The sequence below is a fragment of the Cyprinus carpio genome, chromosome B10, assembly GCF_018340385.1.
Source record: "Cyprinus carpio isolate SPL01 chromosome B10, ASM1834038v1, whole genome shotgun sequence".
In the NCBI taxonomy this organism is placed as follows: Eukaryota; Metazoa; Chordata; class Actinopteri; order Cypriniformes; family Cyprinidae; genus Cyprinus; species Cyprinus carpio.
This window is the reverse complement of record NC_056606.1, coordinates 16,041,737-16,063,004: the sequence shown is the minus strand read 5'-3', so window position 1 is coordinate 16,063,004 and position 21,268 is coordinate 16,041,737. Positions and strand designations below refer to the sequence as shown.

Below are 21,268 nucleotides of genomic sequence, written 5' to 3'. Positions count from 1 at the left end.
CTAAAAATAGGGTACGGCGTTTGTGGGGGGAAAAACTACACTTCCCATAATACCCTTCGCGGGTCTCATTTCCGGTCCTGCGCGGTTTCTGGAGCGGATTGGAACCCGGAGTCAGGATTCACTAAATGTGTAGACGTTTGGGAAACAGGTAATGACTTTATGCTAAACTTGTGAGGCATTTATATTCAAACGCATTGAACGTAATGCCCGACTGCTCCTCATTTACAGGTGCAGTAGTAATGGAAAGTGTTAGCGGAGCTAGTTTCTCGAGCTTTGCGCTTTCAAACGCTCTGGCTCCAGATGAGCGCTGCGTCTCCATTCCATCCGCCATGCCGATTGTTCTTTGTTACATTTGCATTGCTGAAAGAGCGAGCGCAGCCTGAGATCGGAGTTAAAACCCGGCTACAGTTTGAAATCTTCCCATATCACGGATTCTGTCCGTATTGTAGTCTTTTCCTGGCTGCTTACAGGCGTTTCATGCACGGACTGCTCCCTGTTTTGCGTTGATAAAGAGCGTCATTTGTTACTTTTGTTGATCTTGGGAGCATCAACAAAATGTGTTGTACTATGTAATGTGCTCTGCTGACTGACAGCAATGCAATGAATACAAAGTTATAATGGGAAAATGCATTTATGTGTTATCACAGTATGCGTGCATTAAGACCTTAAGGATTTACAGTTTTATATCGTACAATGATGATACAATCTTCTCTTTACTCTAACTAGACATGTGCATATTAGTCCATATTTATGAAGTTATATTCAAAGATACATTTTTAAAAAATCCAGTTCATACCAAAAATGGCTTCAATAAATCTTGTGATGTCATTTTAATACTTTAAGTAAAAATGTTTATGTTGTGCAATGGTAAAACTGTTTTAAAGGTATTGTTTCTTTAAACATAAATGTTAGCATAAGTTGATTGACGTAGTCTTTTATTATTATATATTTAAGAAGTAATTTAGTAATTACTGAATGGTTACACTACCAGGTATTTTTTGAAGTCAGGAGATAGTAAATCCAAATTTTTGTAGAAAATGGTTTCACATTTAAAAAAAAAAAAAAATGTGTCAAGTCAACATGAATGCGAGTCTGTGTTATTGGAATATGTAATGTTTTTACAGTAATGTAATTACTGTACTAATCTACATTTAATGGTTAATTAATATTTTTTGTTTTTAAATGCTATTCTGTAATTAGCAAAAGTTTCATAAGGACACCATGCCACAAATTAATTAAATGGTAAAGTTGTCACAGGTGTTAAAACTTATATTTTACATATTTTATGCATCATCTCTAGGGTGTCAGAATGGCAGAGCAGACACCAGATGAGTTTATTTGTAAGTATGCAACTATAATCTCACGTGTTTATGAATATGCATGCAACATTATTGAAATGGTACAATATTCAATTCAATTCAAGTTTATTTGTATAGCACTTTTCATGATACAAATCGTTGCAAAGCAGCTTTACAGAACATTTTAAGTTTCTTCATTATATTTAGGAGTAGGTTATTAGTGGTGACTATGGCAGAAATGTATAGTAAGAATGATGCAGTAAGTTACAAATTACACGTAATCAAACAAACGGTAAATACTATTAACTTCAGTGATTATATATTGCGATTAAACGTTGTGATTAAGCAAATTTGGTAGTTTTATGTTGTTCCAGGGTTATCATCTTCTGAGGTCTTCTGGGGGGTTGGCATCATCTCTTCTCAGGTGTTCGTTCATCTCAGATTTTCGTAAGGGTTGTATCCAGACTGAAGCTTGTGTAATTTCCTAGTTGCCTCGGGATGCAAGTCCCGTGGCAGAAACAGAGAAGCAAATAGAGACGAAGTTAGCGTAGCTGCTGTTCCAACCAAGCAGAGACGATGTGTTCAACCCAAGCAAAAGAATGATAATATTGTATCCTCATTGCTTCTGTCAAGCTTTTTTGTGGTGTCCTTGTTTTATTAAAGAACATGGTGTAATATGCGCATGTGACTGTTCTTCCTGCAGGGTGTGAGGACTGCGGGCAGTACCATGACTCTGAGTGTCCTGAGCTGGGGCCTGTCATCACGGTGAAGGACTCATTTGTTCTGAGTCGGGCACGGTGAGTGGACATGAGTGGCTTTTGGCCAGATTCCCTCAGAGAGGGTCTTGGCACTCCTTGAGCACACTGACCGCAATTAGATGACCATATGTGCCAGATATTCACTCTGTGTTTTATTATGACAAATCCAGTATATATCCAGTTTTCTGTTTTTTAAAATGTACTTTATTCCTATAAATTTAAAGTTAAATTTTCAGCAGCCATTACTCCAGTCTTCAGTGTCACATAATCCTTTAGAAATCATCAAAAAAAAAAAATCTTATTATCATCAGTGTTAAAAAAATTGTGCTGCTTAATATTTTTGCGGGAACCATGAAACTTTTTTGATTTTTTTCAGGAAAAAAAAATTGAAAGGAACAGTATTTATTTAAAATAGAATATTTTTGTAACAGTATATAAGTTTTTATTGTCACTTATGGTCAATTTAATGGTTCCTTGTTGAATAAGAGTTTTATATAATATATATACTGTATATATATTTAATTTTAAATTTCAACATCATCATTGTCTATGTTCCAGGTCATCTTTACCAGACAGCTTGGAGATCAGGTCGGCTGAGGAGGGCAAAGAAGGTGTATTTGTGCTTAGTCGGCTGGTTAAGAGGACTCGATTTGGCCCGTTTGAGGCCAAGAGGGTTCCAAGCCTTCAAATTGAGGGGCCATTTCCTTTAAAGGTAAACAACAGACCGTCAATATGCCACTCCTATCCAAATGGGCCTATAATTAATGTTTCCTCTATTGTTTATCTTAGATATTTCAAAAGGATGGCTCAGTGGTGTGCTTTGACATGTCCAATGAAGATGACTGTAACTGGATGATGTTGGTTCGGCCCGCCACAGACCACAAACACCAGAATCTGACAGCATACCAGCAAGATGATGATGTTTACTTCAATACATCACAGGTGAATGGATGCCTCACTTCTGTGCCATTCACAGCACTATGATTATATAGTGAGGACGGTTACAGATAAATATTAAACAGCTTAGTTTAGTATGCGGTGTTATTAAACTTCAAATGCTCATTTACTTTGATTGTTCTGTCATTTGCTCCATCCCAGGATGTCCTGCCCGGAACAGAGCTTAGAGTCTGGTATGGAGCTTTTTATGCCAAAAAAATGGATCAGCCTATTCTTAGGCCACCTGTACTTCCACCTCCACCAGGTATGTGTGCTTTAAAGTTTGTACAATGTGAAGGATAGCTCTTTTGGATGAAGTTATACATCCTTTGCGTCTTCAGAAATGGTGTCCAACAAACCTGGATTCCCTCCGGCAAAGGGGCCACCAACAGGGACCCTTCCTGTCCCAGACCAGCTGCTTTGCCAAACCCCCGCGCCTGCCACAGCCCCATCTGTCCAGCAGGTTACAGAGGCGGTATCCCAAAACAACACAGCCAATATTGCCCCCACCCCACCAGAGCCAACCAGAAAACAAGGCAGGCCACGACGAACAAAAACACAGAAACCTGCACCGAGTGGAGCAGCTGATTCTAGTCAAGGTGAGGTGGGAATTTTAGGGGTATGACTTACAAAAAGCCTGCCAGAAAGTAACACTTTAAAAATTGTTTAAATTATTATTATTTTTTTCACCTCCCATCTAGTAGAAGCCTCTGTTTCTACGCCCGGTGAGCAGCCTCTCAGTACTGTGGCTCCTGACGTTCCCCTGTCTGTACTGGATGTCCAAGAGGTGGTTGCCGGAGACGGCCCGCCACTCAAAACATCTCGGGTGACACGCTCCCCCATCTCCACTGGGAAGTAAGGACACCCTTTACAATTCCTTATATGTTTTAAAGCACATACCCTACTGTTTATATTTGGGGTTATTTCCTTTTTTTAAAGAAATTCAGCAGGGATTTATTAAAATGATCAAAAGTGACAGCAAAGACATTTATAAATTTACAAAAGATTTTTATTTCAAATAAATGCTGTTCTTTTGAACTTACTATTCTTTAAAAAAAAAAAATACTGGGATAAAATATCACAGTTTCCACAAATGTATTAAGCAGCACAACTGTTTTCGACATTGATAATAATAATAAGTGTTTCTTGAGCACCAAATCAGTATATCAGAATGATTTCTGCAGGATCATGTGACGCCGAAAACTGAAGTAATGATGCTGAAATTTAACTTGGCATCACAGGAATAAGTTTGTAATAATATTTCACAGTATTGACGTTTTTCCTGGTTTTTTTTTTTTTTTTTATCAAACAAATGCCAAAAATAAATGAAAAAATCTAACTTTTGATCAATAGCATATGATTGATTCTGTATCCTATTTGTCTGTTAGACCTGTTATGAGGAAGCGATCTCTGCGGCCGGGAGGCGATCATAAAAGAGTTTACCAGTGCTGCCTCTGCAGTAAGGTGTTTCAGAACAGCAGCAACCTCAGCCGACACATCCGATCCCACGGTAACTCTCCCATCATCCTGAGAGATTAGGTTATTGTAATATGCTTCATTGTTAATCTAAACTGTTTAATTCATTTACAGGTGATAAATGTTTTAAGTGTGATGAGTGTGACAAGATGTTCAGTCGAAAAGAGAGTCTTAAACAGCATATATCATACAAACACAGCAAGAATGAGGTATGGCACTTTTTTAACCAATGACGTTTTATTAACTGATTTAATAAAAGAATGTATTTAAACATGGTTATATGCATTCATTTGACATGAATCTGTGTTACTGTATTGTGTATTTGTATGTTTTTTTAGCCTGACATAGAGTATAGATACAAATGTTCAACCTGTGAGAAATCCTTCCGAGTGGAAAATGCCTTAAGATTTCATAACTGCAGGACAGGTAAGAAGAATTTTCATTTTAATGACATCTATTATATAATTTTAGCAAAGGATTGCAAACGTATTCATACATATTTTGCAAACTATTCATACATATTTGTGTGCAAATTTTTCAGAATTTTAATAATTATTATATTTTATAAAATGTTATTTGGTCAATTGACTTTTTTAAGGCTGTTGATTTAATTCTTTGATTAAAAACAGATATGACTAATTAACTGGGGTATTATGTAATTAATTAAATGAACAGTTCCTAATCATTTTAAAATTAAATCTTCATGACTTGAGTTATAATACATGCTTTAGAAATCTATTTTCTAAATGTATTGTATAAATGGATAAAAATGTATTTGACAGCATGCATATGTTCTCCTCTTATTGCAGATGACAAAACGTTCCAGTGTGAAATATGCTCAAGGTTTTTCTCCACTAACAGTAATTTGTCCAAGCACAAAAAGAAACATGGAGAGAAACTCTACGCATGTGAAATCTGCAATAAGATGTTCTACCGCAAAGATGTCATGCAAGACCACCAGAGGCGGCATGTTGTTGGTAAGTTCTTCAAATAAGCCAAGCAAAGACTCAAATATCTATAAAGTATTTTTAAAAGAGAAAAATGGCAGGTAACGTCTAAAGTTGATTTAATCAGTAAATAAGCACAACCACTGAACAGATGGTTCTTGCACATCTGTTCTCTGTTTCTAGGCCTCATTAACTTTCTTTGCCCTTCGCTTTAAGCAGAGATCATCAACCATTATGTCACTTCCTCTGTGTGTGCACTAATGGCTTCCACCACCCTTTGCTTTTCCACAGGCCCGAAGAACATGAAACGAGAGGAGCTTGAAGCGAATGGGGAGGAGGGAAGCAAATACAGGAAGGAGCCTTCGGCGTGCCCCATTTGTGGAAAGGTGGCTTTCCTGCATCAGTGACACCAAATATGTTAATTTCAGTTCTGTGCAAAACGGGATTAAAAACTAACTTTTTATTCGGTGTTTTCCTGTCGGAGTAACATGAACAAACACTTACTAACCCATGGGGACAAGAAATACACCTGTGAGATCTGCGGACGCAAATTCTTCCGTGTGGATGTGCTGAGAGATCACATTCACGTACACTTTAAGGTGAGGAATAGTGGCGTGCTAAACTATTTTTTCGTTTTCAAGTAATTGGTGAGTTGTCTGAAGGACTAGTCGGCCTGAAGGAAATGCTGAATAAATAGGATCCACCACTGTCTATTTAAAGCATTTTTGTTAAGGGGCGTTTGCATGCTTAAATAGAAATTAAATTGTTGATTTGATTGGGTTGTTGTACAATAATTGGGTTCGAAAATGCATATTTCTTTCAGGACATCGCCTTAATGGATGAGCAGGAGAGAGAGGACTTCATTAAGAAGATTGGCATCTCTATGGAGGAAAGTGACGATAGCTCTGATGAGGAAGATGAGAAGAACGATCCTGAACATCACAAATACAGCTGCAAGAAATGTCAGGTAAATTGATTAAATATTGTGTTCTTGACAACTTTTTAACATTAATGTCTAATTTTTTTTTGCTCTGAATTGTTTTTTTTTTTAATGAATAAACAACTTTTTATTAGTTGTTAAAAATTAAAATAATATGTTTATTGTAAGAATTAAAAAAAAACAGTCCAAATCTAGATAAAAATATTAAAGGGATCACTTACCCCCATGTTGTTCCAAACCTGTAAAAGCTCAGTTCGTCTTTGGAACACAATTTAAGATATTTTGGATGAAATCCTGGAGGCTTGTGACTGTCCCATGGTAATTGTTTCTTAGGGGGATGTAAGTGATTTTCACCATTTAAAGGGGGTAGTTGGTGATTTAATTGCCGTCTGAATCCAGGATGCCGGTGTTTTTCTCTCACCACCCCCGTAAAATTCCCCGGCCAAATTACCTACTGTTTTTAACAAACACTGAGGTCGTGTGGTAATTTAATTGCTGTCTGAATCCACATCTCTGAGTTTACAAGAAGAAATCGATTAAAAATTCAGTGCTTAAACCCTTTTCGAGCACTCCCGAACACTGTAAGGTACGTTAACTGTTGTACTTCGGTGTAATTTGCATACATACTATTTATTTCTGAAATGCTTGAAAGTATTTAAAAGAACAATACTTCATAACTGCTCACAGCGACTGTGAGCAGAAAGAGTAGAAAAGCACGCAAACATTCGAAATGGGTCTTTATTACAGCAGCAGCAGGTAATACATTTTTAAAATGTGTATTATAAACTGATATATAGGCTACATAACTATATCATGTATAATTTTATACAACTATAGCGCGTCTTTTTAAACAGGAGATTTAAATAATCAAATAATAAATAGGATTATATATTATAAAATATGCTTGGAATAACAAGAATACATTTGAGATAATAAGTATTTTTAAATGCATTTTACACAATAATAAGAATATATTTTGTAAATAAAATTCATTTTATTTACAGCAGACAATTATGTTACTGGTTACATGAGCAGCGCGTTCCCAAGTTCGTAGGATGACAGAAGTCACTCCTCCTCTGTGAATAGATCTCCATCCGAATCCATGAGTTTTATCACTGAGGTGATATGTAAATTTATTTTTACAGACATCCACATGAGAAACAATTACCGTCCGAATCGGCCTATAGACTGCCAAATAAATAACAGTGTCAATGTCCATAAAAGTCACGTGGCTGTATATCACATCAAATAAATAATAAAAGGTATGAAAGTCGTCGTCAGAAATGTCCATCTGCCATCAGACGTGCAATCTGGGTTATATGAAGCAACGGGAACACTTTTTGTAAGTGAAGAAAACAAAAATAATGACTTTATTCAATAATTCCTTTGTCAACAGTCTCCTCTGTCTCTCTCCATATCACCGTATGCTGCGTATGCTCTTCTGTATCATCTGCTCCACAAGGATGCGCTGTTTTATTTAAAATCAAAGCTAAATACACATAGAAACGGCGCATCTTTGTGGCGCGGATGACACAGAAGAGCATGCGGTGAAATGGAGAGACACAGAGGAGACTGTTGACAAAGGAATTATTGAATAAAGTCGTTATTTTTGTTTTCTTCACTTACAAAAAGTGTCCCCGTCGCTTCATATAACCCAGATTGCACGTCTGATGGCAGATGGAGTATTCCGACGATGACTTTCATACCTTTTATGGACCTTGACACTGCTATTTATTTGGCAGTCTATGGGACAGTCACAGGCCTCCCGGTTTTCATCCAAAATATCTTAAATTGTGTTACGAAGATGAACTGAGCTTTTACGGGTTTGGAACGACATGGAGGTAAGTGATTAATAACTAAATTTTCATTTTGGGGTGGAGTATCCCTTTAAGTGTGTTTTGCTATTTATTCATTTTCATTTATAAGCACCACTATATAAACAATAGAAATGAACAGCCATATTTACCGACATTTATTGCCAACACATTATAATTTATGAAATGTGTAAATGTATAAAACATATTCATGTATAAAAATACCATGTATAGGTTTCCATGAATTTTTTTTTACTATTGCCATTAATTGAAATTCAACTGATTCTAAAAACTTTTAATGGCTAAATAAAAAGAACATCAAAATCAGTGCGATGTTCATAATGTTGCTTAATTTTATATTCCGAGCGAAATCATTTATTTTCAGAATTTCATAAACTTTCTCCCACTTTTCATCAAATTCCTCAGATGACATTCGCCAAGGGTCGTGACTACTTGAAACACATAATGGACATGCATAAGGAAAAAGGTTACAACTGCACCATGTGTAACCGCCGTTTTGCTCTGAAGGCCACTTACAACGCTCACCTGGTCATCCACCGAGACCACCTGCCTGATCCTGCAGTGCAGAAGTAAGACAGCTTTTACACACAGATGGAAACTTCATGAGTTTTTTTTTGTAGCAAAATTCAATTCCACTACTTTCTTTGCAGATATATTCATCCATGTGACATGTGCGGAAGGATTTTTAACAGCATCGGCAACCTGGACAGGCACAAAATCATCCATACAGGTGAGTCTAGAATTACCAATATATTACACAGGTAGAAATTAGTGCAGTGTAATTAATTTGATATACAAGGGTTAGTAAATGCTAAACCCACTCGCCACTGCAGGAGTGAAGAGCCATTGCTGTGATCAGTGTGGAAAGTCTTTTGCCAGGAAAGACATGCTAAAGGAACATCTAAGAGTCCATGACAATGTCAGAGACTTCCTGTGTGCAGAATGTGGGAAAGGTATGGACACTTATCCCCCTCTATCCCATAATACATATTGCATGATAATGTGAGACGCTGTGGTTTAACTTTAACCATAAGTGATTCCAAAAGCAACACATTTATGGGATGAGTACATGCATTTGTCTGCATTTTCCAGGCATGAAGACAAAACATGCTCTACGGCATCATATGAAGCTGCACAAGGGAATTAAAGAATACGAATGCAGAGAGTGTAACCGCAAATTTGCCCAGAAAGTTAACATGCTGAAGCATTACAAAAGACACACGGGTGAGCAACATTCTAGACATGTACTGTAATGTTGCATATGATATGTACTGCAAAACAAGATTCAAAATATAATAACGTATTCCTTTAGGCACAAAGGACTTCATGTGTGAACTGTGCGGGAAGACGTTTAGTGAGAGAAACACAATGGAGACGCACAAGCTTATTCATACAGGTAGAGTTCACTGAAATATTATAGCGTTTGGTATAGTTTCAGAAAATTCAGATATTTACTCTCATCTGTTTCTCTTTTGTAGTTGGAAAGACGTTTTCTTGCGCCGTCTGTGACAAGAAGTATGTGACGCAGTATATGCTGCAGAAACACATGCAGTTGACCCATGAGAAAGTAGAGGCTCAGAGCTGCCACCTGTGTGGCACCAAAGTCTCCACACGCGCCTCCATGAACCGCCACATGCGCCGCAAACACCCCGAGGTGAGACACTACTACGCACCTCGAAGGTTAATGACATTAGTGATAAAAATATATGTTTTTAAAAAGTCTTTTTGATATTGTCAGTGGTAATTAAGAATGATAAATGAAATGATATTTATTCAATTATTTTAATTAAAACAATGGTATGCATGATGAGAAAAAAAATTCATGACAAGATATTAACAATGCACTAACAATGACATAGAAGAGGAAAAATGTGGAAAATGTGACGTTTGTAAGTCACTTTGGAGAAAATGTCTGCTAAATGTATAAACGTAAATGCAAAAAAGTTGCATCAAATAATTCAACCATCGTTCATGTATTCTGTATTGATAAATCTTGTTATACATTTAAAACATTTTATACATTTCTTTGTGAATTCTACACATTTAAATTAAATAAACTATACATTTTCAAAATGTTAGTTTTCAAAATATCTATCTATACGTTTTCATCAAGTAAAAAATGTATTTGTTGAATAAATTACATGCTGTCCGTCTGCCTTTACTGTCACTTTTGACCAATTTAATGCATCCTTGCTGAATTTAAGTATTTTTTTAATCTTACTTGCCCCAAACTTTTGAATGGTAGTCTATCAGTGTCCAAAAATATGCAAACATAAAATAGTTCTTTTAAATTGTAATAATATTTCACACTATTTAAATTTTTACTGTATTTTACTGTAAATTACATACTGTTTTAGTCAGTAAAATAGACTAATGAATTAAAAAAAAAACGAAAGATTATGAAATAACAAAATACTAACTGATCTTAAAGGACATTTTCATTTCACTTTGTCACTCTTATCTTCAACATTCTTAAGCTTATGGAAACCTAAGATGTCTCATGTGATCTCAGCAGATTGTGACCGTACGATTAGGTGACTTTGATCTTCAAGAACCCTCAACAGTCGACGCCTCCACCATCAGTATTTCACAGGTTTGTCTTTTAACAGCCTGTATTGCATGATGATAGACAGAGAATGAGTTAATTTGTTGCACGAGAGACATTTGAATGTGTTTTTTCCTGATTCGGTTTCTGTTTGTCATTCTCGCTGGTGTTCAGCCCTCTCTGACTCTGGAGAAAGGCTCTCTCACTGCAGAAAAAGTCTCCAGGAACTCCAAGAAGAGGACAAAACACCTGCATCATGAGCCTGAGCTGTCTGATTCAGACGAATACGCTGACTTCACCAGCAAAACCACTGAGTTCTCCACCACTGTGGGAGATGAAACCAACTCTGCTGTGCAGAGCATTCAACAGGTTTGTTCTATCAGAAATGATTTCCAATATAACATGAAATAAAAATCAACCCTTTTTATTTTGTTAATGCACTTTACTGGTCTTAATGAGCCTGATTCTTTTCACAGTTCAGTTAAAATTCTATACTATGTTTCTAAATAAGTTCATTCATATTTTAGTTAAAGCTACAGTCCATAACTTTTTTGTGTTCAAAATTTATAACATTTAAATAATAAGCGAGTACACCATGAATCCATTTTCTAAACTGTGTTTTTGGCTTGCCCTGAATCACTACGGTACACCTATAATAAGTGTTTATATTCAGACTTTTTTAGACTGGTTCGGGTCGGTACCGCTGCGGAGTAGCCCAGTACCTGCATGATTCATCATAGACATAACCAGAGAAAAGTAACTCCGGCTACAATTTTCTACCGCAAGAAGCACACAGTTCTGTTTATTAACCACTAGAGCACCAAAAGTTACGGACTGCAGTTTTAACTATATAAGATGTTATGTTCTTTTGTCTAAGTAATTAAAAAAATAAACTAAAATCCATTTTTTAAATGCTACAAGTGAATTTGGGTATCATAACATAATGTACAGTATGAAAAATGTGTATTTATTTTAAGATTTGCTGAAGATTACATTTAACAGTGTTATTAAATTAATTTAATTTAATCAATTTAAAAATGAACCCCATTCACTTCCATAATGCACATTCCTGGTCATATTGAGCATGACTCTTTTCACAATTCAATTACCGATATGAAAATTCTGATGATAAACATATAGTTATTTTCATGTGATGGCTGAAACTGATGATTGGAAGAAGTTAAAAATTAAACACCAAAACTTAATTAAGTTAATTGAGGCATCATAATTGAATAATATATGGTTAAAAAAAAGGATATTCATTTTGAGATTTACTAAAGATTACATTTAACTGTGTTAATTCAATTTATTACATTAATACATAAATATTTAATATAGGTCAATGTATGTAGTGTTTCCCTAGACCAAATCAATTCATCTCCTCTGTCCAATGTACACACACAGGTGGTAGTGCTGGCTGATGCCAGCGCGCCTCCAGCCCCATCCAGCTCGGTCAGTTTGACCAACATCACCGTGACCCCCATCACCACACCCGCTTCTGCACAGTTCAGCAACCTGCAGCCTGTCGCTGTGGGCCACCTTGCTCCAAGCGATCGCCCCCTCACCCTGGACAGCTCCATCCTTACTGTGACATTCGATGCTGTCAGCGGTTCGGCGATGCTGCACAACCGGCCGGCGGATCTCCAGTCAGAGGCGGTGGGATCCACGGGGGCCGCAGCTCCACAATCGGTTGCGCATTTCATCAACCTCACTACCTTCGTCAACCCCATCTCCCACCAGCTGGAGCAGCCCGCTCTAACCTGGAGGCCCGTCGCACCGACTGACGGAGCACATGCGACCACCATTGATGAAACCCACACAGACTCTCAGGCCCCTCAGGCCCCCCCAGAACAGCCACAACCACTGCCAGAACAAAGGCATCAGATTCAGCCGCAGGTCACAGGACCTCCCCAACATCAGACCGCCGCAGCACCACAGATGTTCAGCTACTGAGAAATTAGGTATATGATATAATTTATAGCTAAGATCCAATTTTGGAAGTTGGTTAAGAATTAGGACCAATATGATGGAAGGTTTTGTTACTAACTGAGCACTTCTCGTTGTTGAAAGTCTGACTGTGACTATAAGGGCAGTGCAAGTCTTTTGTTTGAATGTATTAAAATCAGTGGACAGTTTCAACAAATTATTAAAATCCTGGAGGTGATTTTATTATTTTTTTTAAATGAATGCATGAAATGTCCGATTATGATTTAAGAGGATGCGGGGACCTTAGTTTTTTAAAATAACTCAGATTATATTTGTTGTATGATGTCATGCTGTAGCACCTGTGGATTGATGATGTCAAAAAGAATGAATCGATATAAATGTCATACATGGATAGATTGTATTGTAAGTGCTAACTGAAAAAATATTTTTTCTATTTTTTGTTTCCTTTTTAAAAAATGGGTTGGCCTTCAAATAAATGCATGTATGGACTCGTCTCTGAGGTGTGTTTTTTTGTTGAACTTGTATTAATGGATAGACTATAAATAAACTACACACTTCATATATAAATATATGAAGTGTGTAGTTTATATATTATTGTAAATTAATTTTACAATAATTTTTTTTTTTTACATTTTTTAAAACAGTAAATTTGTGATATAAATTTCATATCAATCATTACCCCCCCCCCCCCACAATATTTGATTTCCATAAGTCAAATGCAACAAATATAGAAAGCAACCTGAAAAAGGTTTTAAGGATAAAATAAATAAATAAATAAAACAAATGAAATGTATGAATGAAGAATGAAGAAATATTTCTTAATATGTCCTTCATTTTATCCAGGCCAGGCCACTAATTCAATTGAGTGCTGGGGAACATGATCATAAGGTTTTTCACAAACATGTGGTGTCAGTGCGAGCCCTGGACATATTTTAACCTGATTATCTAGTTGTTAAAAACCTCCACGTTAATTATCCACGATCTAAATGCAAAAAAAAAAAAAAACCGGTTCTGCTCTGCTGAGACTCCACGCCGCTAGTGGCGCTAACAGCGCAAACTTTACCAAAGTCATTCACTCTCTCCACAACGAAGGAGAGGATCTCGCGGCTGCGCAGTGGTGAGTTGACGTTTCTCACTAAATTCCGTACAATATAATTCATTCTATGACAAAACAGCCTGTTTTGAGATTTCACTACATACACGTAATTTATATAACAAGTTCTGTCAATTTCAAAACAAACGCAGGGGACTGTCGCGTAACGACTGAGAAGTTTGATGCACAGATAGTCAGAGAAGATCACGGTTATGTGTTGCAGCAGTCGAGCTGCCAGCGAGTCACTGGAGTGAAGTGGAACTAAGTGCGACTCGAGTTACAGAACAGAGAGAAAGACAGATCTGCAGCCTCACAGGCGGGCTCTGAGTCTGCCTGCTCGGGTCAGGAGTGAAAACGTGGCACAGATCTCGCCAAGATGGAGTTTGCAGCGATCTTTGCACTATCACTACTGATAGGCGCGCTGGTTTTGTTGGTGGCCGTGGCTGTTGGCAGACAGAAAGACGAATTATCTGAGCAGAACGAACAGAAGAAAGACTCCAGTGCACCGGGTAAGCGACTCGTGCCAGCAACTTGAAGTTCTAAAGTTGATTTCTTGTCACTAACGTAACGGTATTTTAAATGAGTTAATGTTTATGTTGTAAAGTAGTTTATTTTTATGTCATGTCTTCACAATCAAACTGCTGGATAATGTTTCAGTGGAGGAAAGTGCTGCGAAAGCTTCTTCCAAAAAGCAGAAGCAGCAACAGCGCCCCCGTAAGGAGAAACCGCAGCAGCACACATTCTCACACAAGCTGCTGGCTTCCTCTCTAAAGGTGATTCCTGCTTAATTCTCAGATATAGTAAACACATTTACTGTCAAGGATTGTTACAGTAAAGACATTCCAAAATGTTGTCTTGGAAGTCTTATATATTGATATTTCTGTGCATTTCATTCTCCTTTCTAGAATCACAGTGGTAATGTCACCTGCCTGGATTTTAGTAGCAATGGCAAATACCTTGCGTCTTGCTCGGATGATCGTACCATCAGGATCTGGAGCACTAAAAACTTCCTGGAGCGAGATCACAAGTGCTTGCGGGCCAATGTTGAGTTTGACCATGCCACACTCGTCCGCTTCAGCCCAGACTCTCGGTATGTTCGGCTTCATTAATAACTTGCAGTTCTTTAACTGTTATTGCTGCTGACTGGTTCGTGTTTGTCCTTAGAGCGTTTATCACTTGGCTGGCTAATGGAGAGACCATCCGCATCTATAAGATGATTAAAAAGGATGATGGGACATTCAGTTTCAAAGCTTCCTCAGAGGATTTCCCTCAGAAACACAAGGGGAGCGTTATCAACATCGGAATTGCAGAGACAGGTCGGTGGACTCCAGTAATTAAATGCAGCTAAACTTAATGGGATGAACATAGGCTAAGCAAGCTTACATAAGACTTAAATAGTAATTGTGTATTCTGTTTTCAGGCAAATTTATAATGTCTGCCTCTGTCGACACCACCATTGTGATCTGGGATCTGAAGGGAGAGGTTTTAGCTACTATCAACACGAATCAGATGACCAACTCACATGTTGCTGTGTCACCGTGTGGAAGGTTTGTTTTTTTGAAACCTCTTTAGAGTCTTTAAAGAGCTCATATCATATATATATTTTTTTCTACTTATATATATACACGTATAATGTTAGTGAAATGTTTTTTTTTTGCAGCAAAACAGTCTGAATTGACATTTTTAATGTAGTTAAATGTGTTATATGTTCATGTCCTTTCTTTGATGAAAACCTCTTTGCAACACAAAGAGTCATAAAAGGATTCATGTGCCGCATCAGTGGAAAAAAAGAATATGGTCGTAATGCAGATATAAATGAAACTGATTGAAAACCTCTATTTTTTGCTTCTCTTAAGGTTTGTAGCTTCCTGTGGTTTCACCCCTGATGTGAAGGTGTGGGAGGTTTGCTTTGCTAAATCAGGGGAGTTCAAAGAGGTCGCCCGTGCATTTGACCTGAAGGGACACTCGGCTGGGGTTTACTCCTTTGATTTCTCCAATGACTCCCGAAGGCAAGATCATCTCATCTTTTACCACTGATCAAAAACATATAATAATATAAATATATTTATATAAATAAAATCATAAATGCATAACTAAGTCATATAAATTAATATAATATAGTTATACTATTATAGCATTTGTATTATTTTAAATATTAATTTTTAGCTTCAATTTTTTATTTCAGAATTTTTTTTATTCCGTTATTTCTATAATTTAAGTACTTCAAATTAAAATATATTGTTTCAGTCAGATTTTTAAGATTTTTATCTTATGTTTTATTTGATCTTTTTCAATTAACAAAACTATTTTATTTGTTTTAGTTAACGAAAGCAACAGTTATTAATTAGTGATTATTTAAGATGTGTTAATAATTTTGTTACTTGAGTCTGAACACTGCAGAAACTTAATTTGTAATGTCCCTTTAAATTTAGATTTAGCTAGATTTAATAACATTTCAATCACTTCCATTTACAGAATGGTGACTGTGTCCAAAGACGGCACGTGGAAGCTGTGGGACACTGATGTGGAGTATAAGAAAAAGCAGGACCCATATTTGCTCCGGACCGTGCCGTGTCAGGTGTCAGAGGGGAGCCGCATTGCCTTGTCTCCTGATGGTCGTGTAGTAGCCATATCAAATGGTTTTGATATAGCCATGTACAGTGCAACCACTGGTGAACTAGAGGAGGAGTTTCACGGTGTTCACAGCGAAGAGATAACCGACCTTAAGTTTGACATCAACAATCGTTTCCTAGTGAGTAGTGGGGACCGTGCCATTCGTGTCTTTCACAATGCAACCGGTTACCGTGCTGCCATCCAGGACATGCAGAGCATGCTGAAGAAAGCCTCAAATGAAGGAGTGAGACAGAGACTCCAGCAGCAGATAACAGATGCTCAGAATGCTCTGGACACAGTGCTGAATGCAACAAAGAACTAAAAGCTGATTTGCTTTTACTAGAAATTTAGTCTGTTTTTGGTTTCAGAATTAAGTTGCTTTAGCATGCTGATTTTATTAAATAAATTGGGTGTTTTTAAGTGTTTGTCAATTGCTTTTGTTCCTCTTTCACTGATTTTTCTACTGCCATCTCTTTGTGGCTTTTAAGGTGAAATAAGGGGAAATATGTCCTACAAAGGCAAAATACAGTCATACTGAAATGGAAACACCCTTTTATTTACACACACACATGTATATGTGTATATATATATATATATATATACTATATATATGTGTGTGTGTGTGTGTGTGTAAAATATATATATATATATATATATATATATATATATATATATATATATATATATATATATATATATATAATTTTCTGTTGATTTTTTTCATTATTATTCATTATTTCTCTAAATGAGCATAACTGAGCCTAACCTGCCTGACAAAAGACAGATCATAATCTGATAACCAAATTTTTAAAAATGTTTAGTCACTGTCTTTTGCCTTTAAACTTCATTATATTTGACTTTTTATAATTATGTCTATTTATAGTTGTCTGCATATTCAACTGGGAATATTTTATCATCAAATAACCTCTAAGGAATTGCTATCAGCTATTTTGCAAGAATTAAAAGTATACAAACAATTAAAAAATATATGTATCTTTACTTTTTTTTAAAATCTCAATGTCAAACAAAAAAGCTCAAATTTGCTTTTTTGTTTTACTACATTTTATCTTATACATTGCTGGCCTTAAGATTGATTAACGTAAATAATATTAAACGTTAACTTTAATAATCACAACACATTTTAATATCTTAATTCATCTAAAAAAATAAGAACAGACCCGGAAGACTTTTATTTTGATATTAAAGCATTTAGATTATAAATAAGTATAAAAAAAAAAAATTACAAGATGTGTTTCGCCCATCGGTCGTTGAGTGATATATATGACTAGCGGCTTTTTCATCTTATAATAAAGTTAGCATAAATGTAACAAATAAAACCACAGCAGCCACCTGTGCACTCAATAAGTAGGTGGGACCTGTCAAGAGGCTCTGGAAAGTAGGGTCTCGAGTTCTCGCGATGCGAGATTAGCGAAGCCAGACTGCGAGACCGACACGATTCCAGTAAGAGTACTGATAAAAATTCAGAAATGTCGGGTCGCTCGGTCCGCGCGGAGACCCGAAGCCGCGCTAAAGATGACATTAAGAAAGTGATGGCGGCTATTGAGAGAGTACGGAGATGGTGAGTATGACGGGCGGCGTCACAATACTTTCAAAGAGAGAAATGTTTTTCAAAAGAGAAACTTCAGTCGGAAAGGAGGAGGAGTTTTTTTAAGAGGATGCCGTTTGATTGACACAAGAGACAGCCAATGGCAGCGCGCTTGACTTTGTTTTCTCATGGGACAAGTGGAAAAAAGAGGCGGGTCTAGAGAGGACTTTTAAAAGGTTTCATGTTCTGAAGAAGCGTAGTATTTAGGACCGTCAGAAACCTTAAATATATATATATATATATATATATATATATATATATATATATATATATATATATATATATATTATTATTGTTCTTTTTTTACTAGTTTAGTAAGTCTATTATTCAATTACTGTGCAAGAGTAATCCAAGCACATTCACTCAGGGTTTAGCCCAGCAAAAACCAAGCACTTTTGTGATTGAAATAAATGTGGATATTGGATAGGGTTCAACTCATCAACAAATGGACTTTTTGTAATCCCACATGTCCCGAAAAAGCAGCTCTTAGAGGAGCCTTTAAACTTTCTCCAAATGGAAACTTGATAAGTGCTTTTTTCTGCATGGTTGCATTTTTAACATGGAAACTTGATAGAGCTTTCAAGTCATGTATATGGGAAACCTGTTACACAATTCCTCTATTTCAGGGAGAAGAAATGGGTCACAGTTGGTGATACATCGTTAAGAATATTTAAATGGGTTCCTGTAGTGGACACAAAGGAGGTATGACAAATCTGAGATGATGATTTCTCTTGGTTTTAATTGTTTGAGAGCTCATTTGATACATTTACATCTGTAAAAAAAAAAAGGATTTTCTAAACGTACATTTACTGTATCTGTAACCTGATGTCTTTTAGAAGGACAAGAGCAAAGTGTCTGTGGGTGGAGAGATACAACGGGAAAATTTTCCCACAGAGGAGTCATCTGATAACTCCTGTTCTGTCCTGTTAGATTTTCAAGGTAAACATTTGCATTTTAAAGGCATAGTTCACCCAGAAATTAAAAATCTGCCAAAATTGTATTGTTTTCCTACTTTCATGTCAAATCCTTATCTTCTCTTGGTTGCCTTCTGCCTTCTCAGATGAGAACAGCAACCAAAGTTCTCTGTCAGACTCCTACCAGCATAAAGTAGCTGCAGACAGCAGCAATAACTCCAGTCCACAGCCCAGTGAGCCGGTCAGCCCTGCACCTCAGAGTCTAGAGTACCCCACAGATGACCCACAGCCGCCCACCCTCGGCCAAGAAATCATGGAAGGTGGGATTTATATTTGAAAGAGTTTATGAGAGTTTAATGGTAATCTCAGAGCTCAAAGATTCATTAATTAAATTTTGTATATAATATCATATATATATATATATTTTTTTTTTATATATATATCAATTTTTTTTTTTTTTTTTTTTTTTTTTTTTTGCATTTTTATGACATTTTATTGTTAACCTCTGAGTTGAGGGATTCATTATGTTTTATTTTATTATATTATTTTTATTTATAATTTAATATTATATTATTTTACTAATTATTTTTTATTATTTATTAATTATGTATTATATTATTATTTATAATTAAATTACACATTTCCAAAGGTATATCCAGTGTTTTATAAAGCTTGTAATTTTATGAATTTTATAAAGCTTAAATATTGAGTCATATTAACCTGAGATTTCACAGTGAGTTGTTTGCCCTCTGTGTCATTGTGATTGTGATCTGAACAACTACATTATGCTCTTATCTCCAAAACTACACATTTCACAGAAGTTCACAGAAATCGTTCAGTCAGTTGAGTTGTCCACTTTTAAAAATGATAATTTTTTTCTAGAGCCACTGCTGCAGTCAAGTGAGATTGCAGATGAGCCACCAACACTGATCAAAGAAGATCTTTTACCCCTCACTGCTCAGGTACAAAACTAGTCAGAGGTTCTACATAATAAAGCATGAATTCTGGGACGAGTCCTCTTCCTTAGGCTGTGAACTTGCTTTCTTTAAAATTCATATTATTTTTAATTTTGTAATTTTTTTGTTGTGCTGTATATCAGAAGCATAAAAAATACATAAATACCTATATATATAATATTTAAAATATATAATTGTTTTTTTGAACAATTTTTGCTATATTTATTTTGTATTTATAATATATTGTTTATTATTTATTTGTTATATTAAATTAAACCTTTTGTACTAGTGAAATTAATAATTAATTGTTCCTTTTTCTCTGAATACAGGAGGATGAGGACAGTTGTGGAGCCCCACCACTGAAAAGAATTTGTACCGAGCAGGTCTCGGTCATCCAGGCGGCCCCTCTTAGCTAACACACACACACACACCCACACACACACACACTCACACACACACACTGTACACTGGGCATTGATAATCAGCCAGACTGATCTCTGACCTTCCTAGAACTGCTGCAAAAGACACAATATGGACCAGACATCGAAAAAGCACTATATTTATTATCGTATGGGATCGCTTTGCAACATTTTAGATTTACAAATCTTCATATTACAAAATCTTCATATCTCCCACAATATGCTTCCATTAAGGTCATGTCAGGATTTTTCAAGATCTCATAGTAGAATCTCTGAATTATTATCACCTACATCAATTCTGACATAACATAAATGACGCATTAATTCAACGTTTATAGGCCAAAACCAAAAAAAGCCAGACTATTGACTAGACTTTACTGTTTACAAGGAAAATGAATGAATGTACTATCACTATAAAGCCCTTTTATTTCTGTTACAGTTATTATAATGATAATAGGTTTATTTTATTGTTATTAGAATGTGATGCTTGTTAAAAAAAGAAAGCCATAAACTAATTTCATGTTGACTGAAGGCTTAGCCATTATTGAAGAAAACAAAGAAAAATAACGAGTTTAATGATAAGGGTACTTGAAATATAATTGAACACATCACGCTTTATGCACAAATAAGCTCATTAGACCACACCATTCCTTTTTAATAAAAACAATGACTCAACATGAAGAATGTCTTCAGTCAAATTCAGTAAGTTTACACTTATATATGATACAAATATTTTCTGCTTGTAGATTCTGGTCTCAGGGTCTGTAGTGCCTCCTCTCATTTGTTGCAGGAATTGAACATTCACTCTTTTGTCGCTGTAGGACACCGCTAAAAATGCCTCTTATGTCTCTTATGCCACCTTTTATTTTTTGCACAGTTGTCTAGTGGGCACACTGAAGTTGATGAAGCAGTCGTATTGTCATTTGATGCAAATATCATTAAAATTTTAGACATCTCAAGATCATTTTCAAGACTTATTTTCGTT

At 36.1% G+C, this 21,268-nt stretch overlaps 3 protein-coding genes across 7 annotated transcripts; all 3 read left to right on the top strand.

Moving 5' to 3' along the window:
* The first annotated feature begins 61 nt into the window (after nt 1-61).
* Nucleotides 62-13,159, top strand: LOC109096869 (PR domain zinc finger protein 15-like). Of its 4 annotated transcripts, none has more exons than XM_042732830.1 (24): nt 62-148; nt 1,301-1,340; nt 2,002-2,095; nt 2,615-2,768; nt 2,846-2,998; nt 3,155-3,257; nt 3,334-3,591; nt 3,697-3,847; nt 4,381-4,502; nt 4,583-4,677; nt 4,807-4,894; nt 5,278-5,445; nt 5,707-5,800; nt 5,882-6,014; nt 6,239-6,382; nt 8,596-8,759; nt 8,841-8,920; nt 9,024-9,143; nt 9,283-9,414; nt 9,503-9,586; nt 9,669-9,844; nt 10,706-10,783; nt 10,910-11,104; nt 12,140-13,159. In XM_042732830.1, the coding sequence occupies exons 2-24, from the start codon at nt 1,310-1,312 to the stop codon at nt 12,686-12,688; spliced, it is 3,366 nt and encodes a 1,121-aa protein (XP_042588764.1). In that variant the 5' UTR covers nt 62-148; nt 1,301-1,309; the 3' UTR covers nt 12,689-13,159. The 4 variants fall into 4 exon arrangements, with proteins under 4 accessions (XP_042588764.1, XP_042588763.1, XP_042588762.1 ...); XM_042732829.1 differs by having other exon boundaries at nt 10,703-10,783; XM_042732828.1 differs by having other exon boundaries at nt 3,694-3,847.
* A 504-nt stretch (nt 13,160-13,663) lies between these two features.
* Nucleotides 13,664-16,808, top strand: LOC109096870 (transducin beta-like protein 2). 2 transcript variants are annotated; one of them, XM_019110536.2, is made up of 8 exons: nt 13,664-13,799; nt 13,928-14,284; nt 14,433-14,548; nt 14,681-14,865; nt 14,940-15,091; nt 15,196-15,322; nt 15,632-15,784; nt 16,251-16,808. In XM_019110536.2, the coding sequence occupies exons 2-8, from the start codon at nt 14,152-14,154 to the stop codon at nt 16,708-16,710; spliced, it is 1,326 nt and encodes a 441-aa protein (XP_018966081.1). In that variant the 5' UTR covers nt 13,664-13,799; nt 13,928-14,151; the 3' UTR covers nt 16,711-16,808. The 2 variants fall into 2 exon arrangements, with proteins under 2 accessions (XP_018966081.1, XP_018966082.1); XM_019110537.2 differs by having other exon boundaries at nt 13,693-13,799; nt 13,999-14,284.
* Nucleotides 16,809-17,747: 939 nt separating this feature from the next.
* On the top strand, nt 17,748-21,249 carry bcl7ba (BAF chromatin remodeling complex subunit BCL7B a). Its single transcript, XM_042732826.1, has 6 exons — nt 17,748-17,967; nt 18,621-18,696; nt 18,831-18,933; nt 19,055-19,228; nt 19,791-19,870; nt 20,194-21,249. The coding sequence occupies exons 1-6, from the start codon at nt 17,876-17,878 to the stop codon at nt 20,278-20,280; spliced, it is 612 nt and encodes a 203-aa protein (XP_042588760.1). The 5' UTR covers nt 17,748-17,875; the 3' UTR covers nt 20,281-21,249.
* The last annotated feature ends 19 nt before the right edge of the window (nt 21,250-21,268 follow it).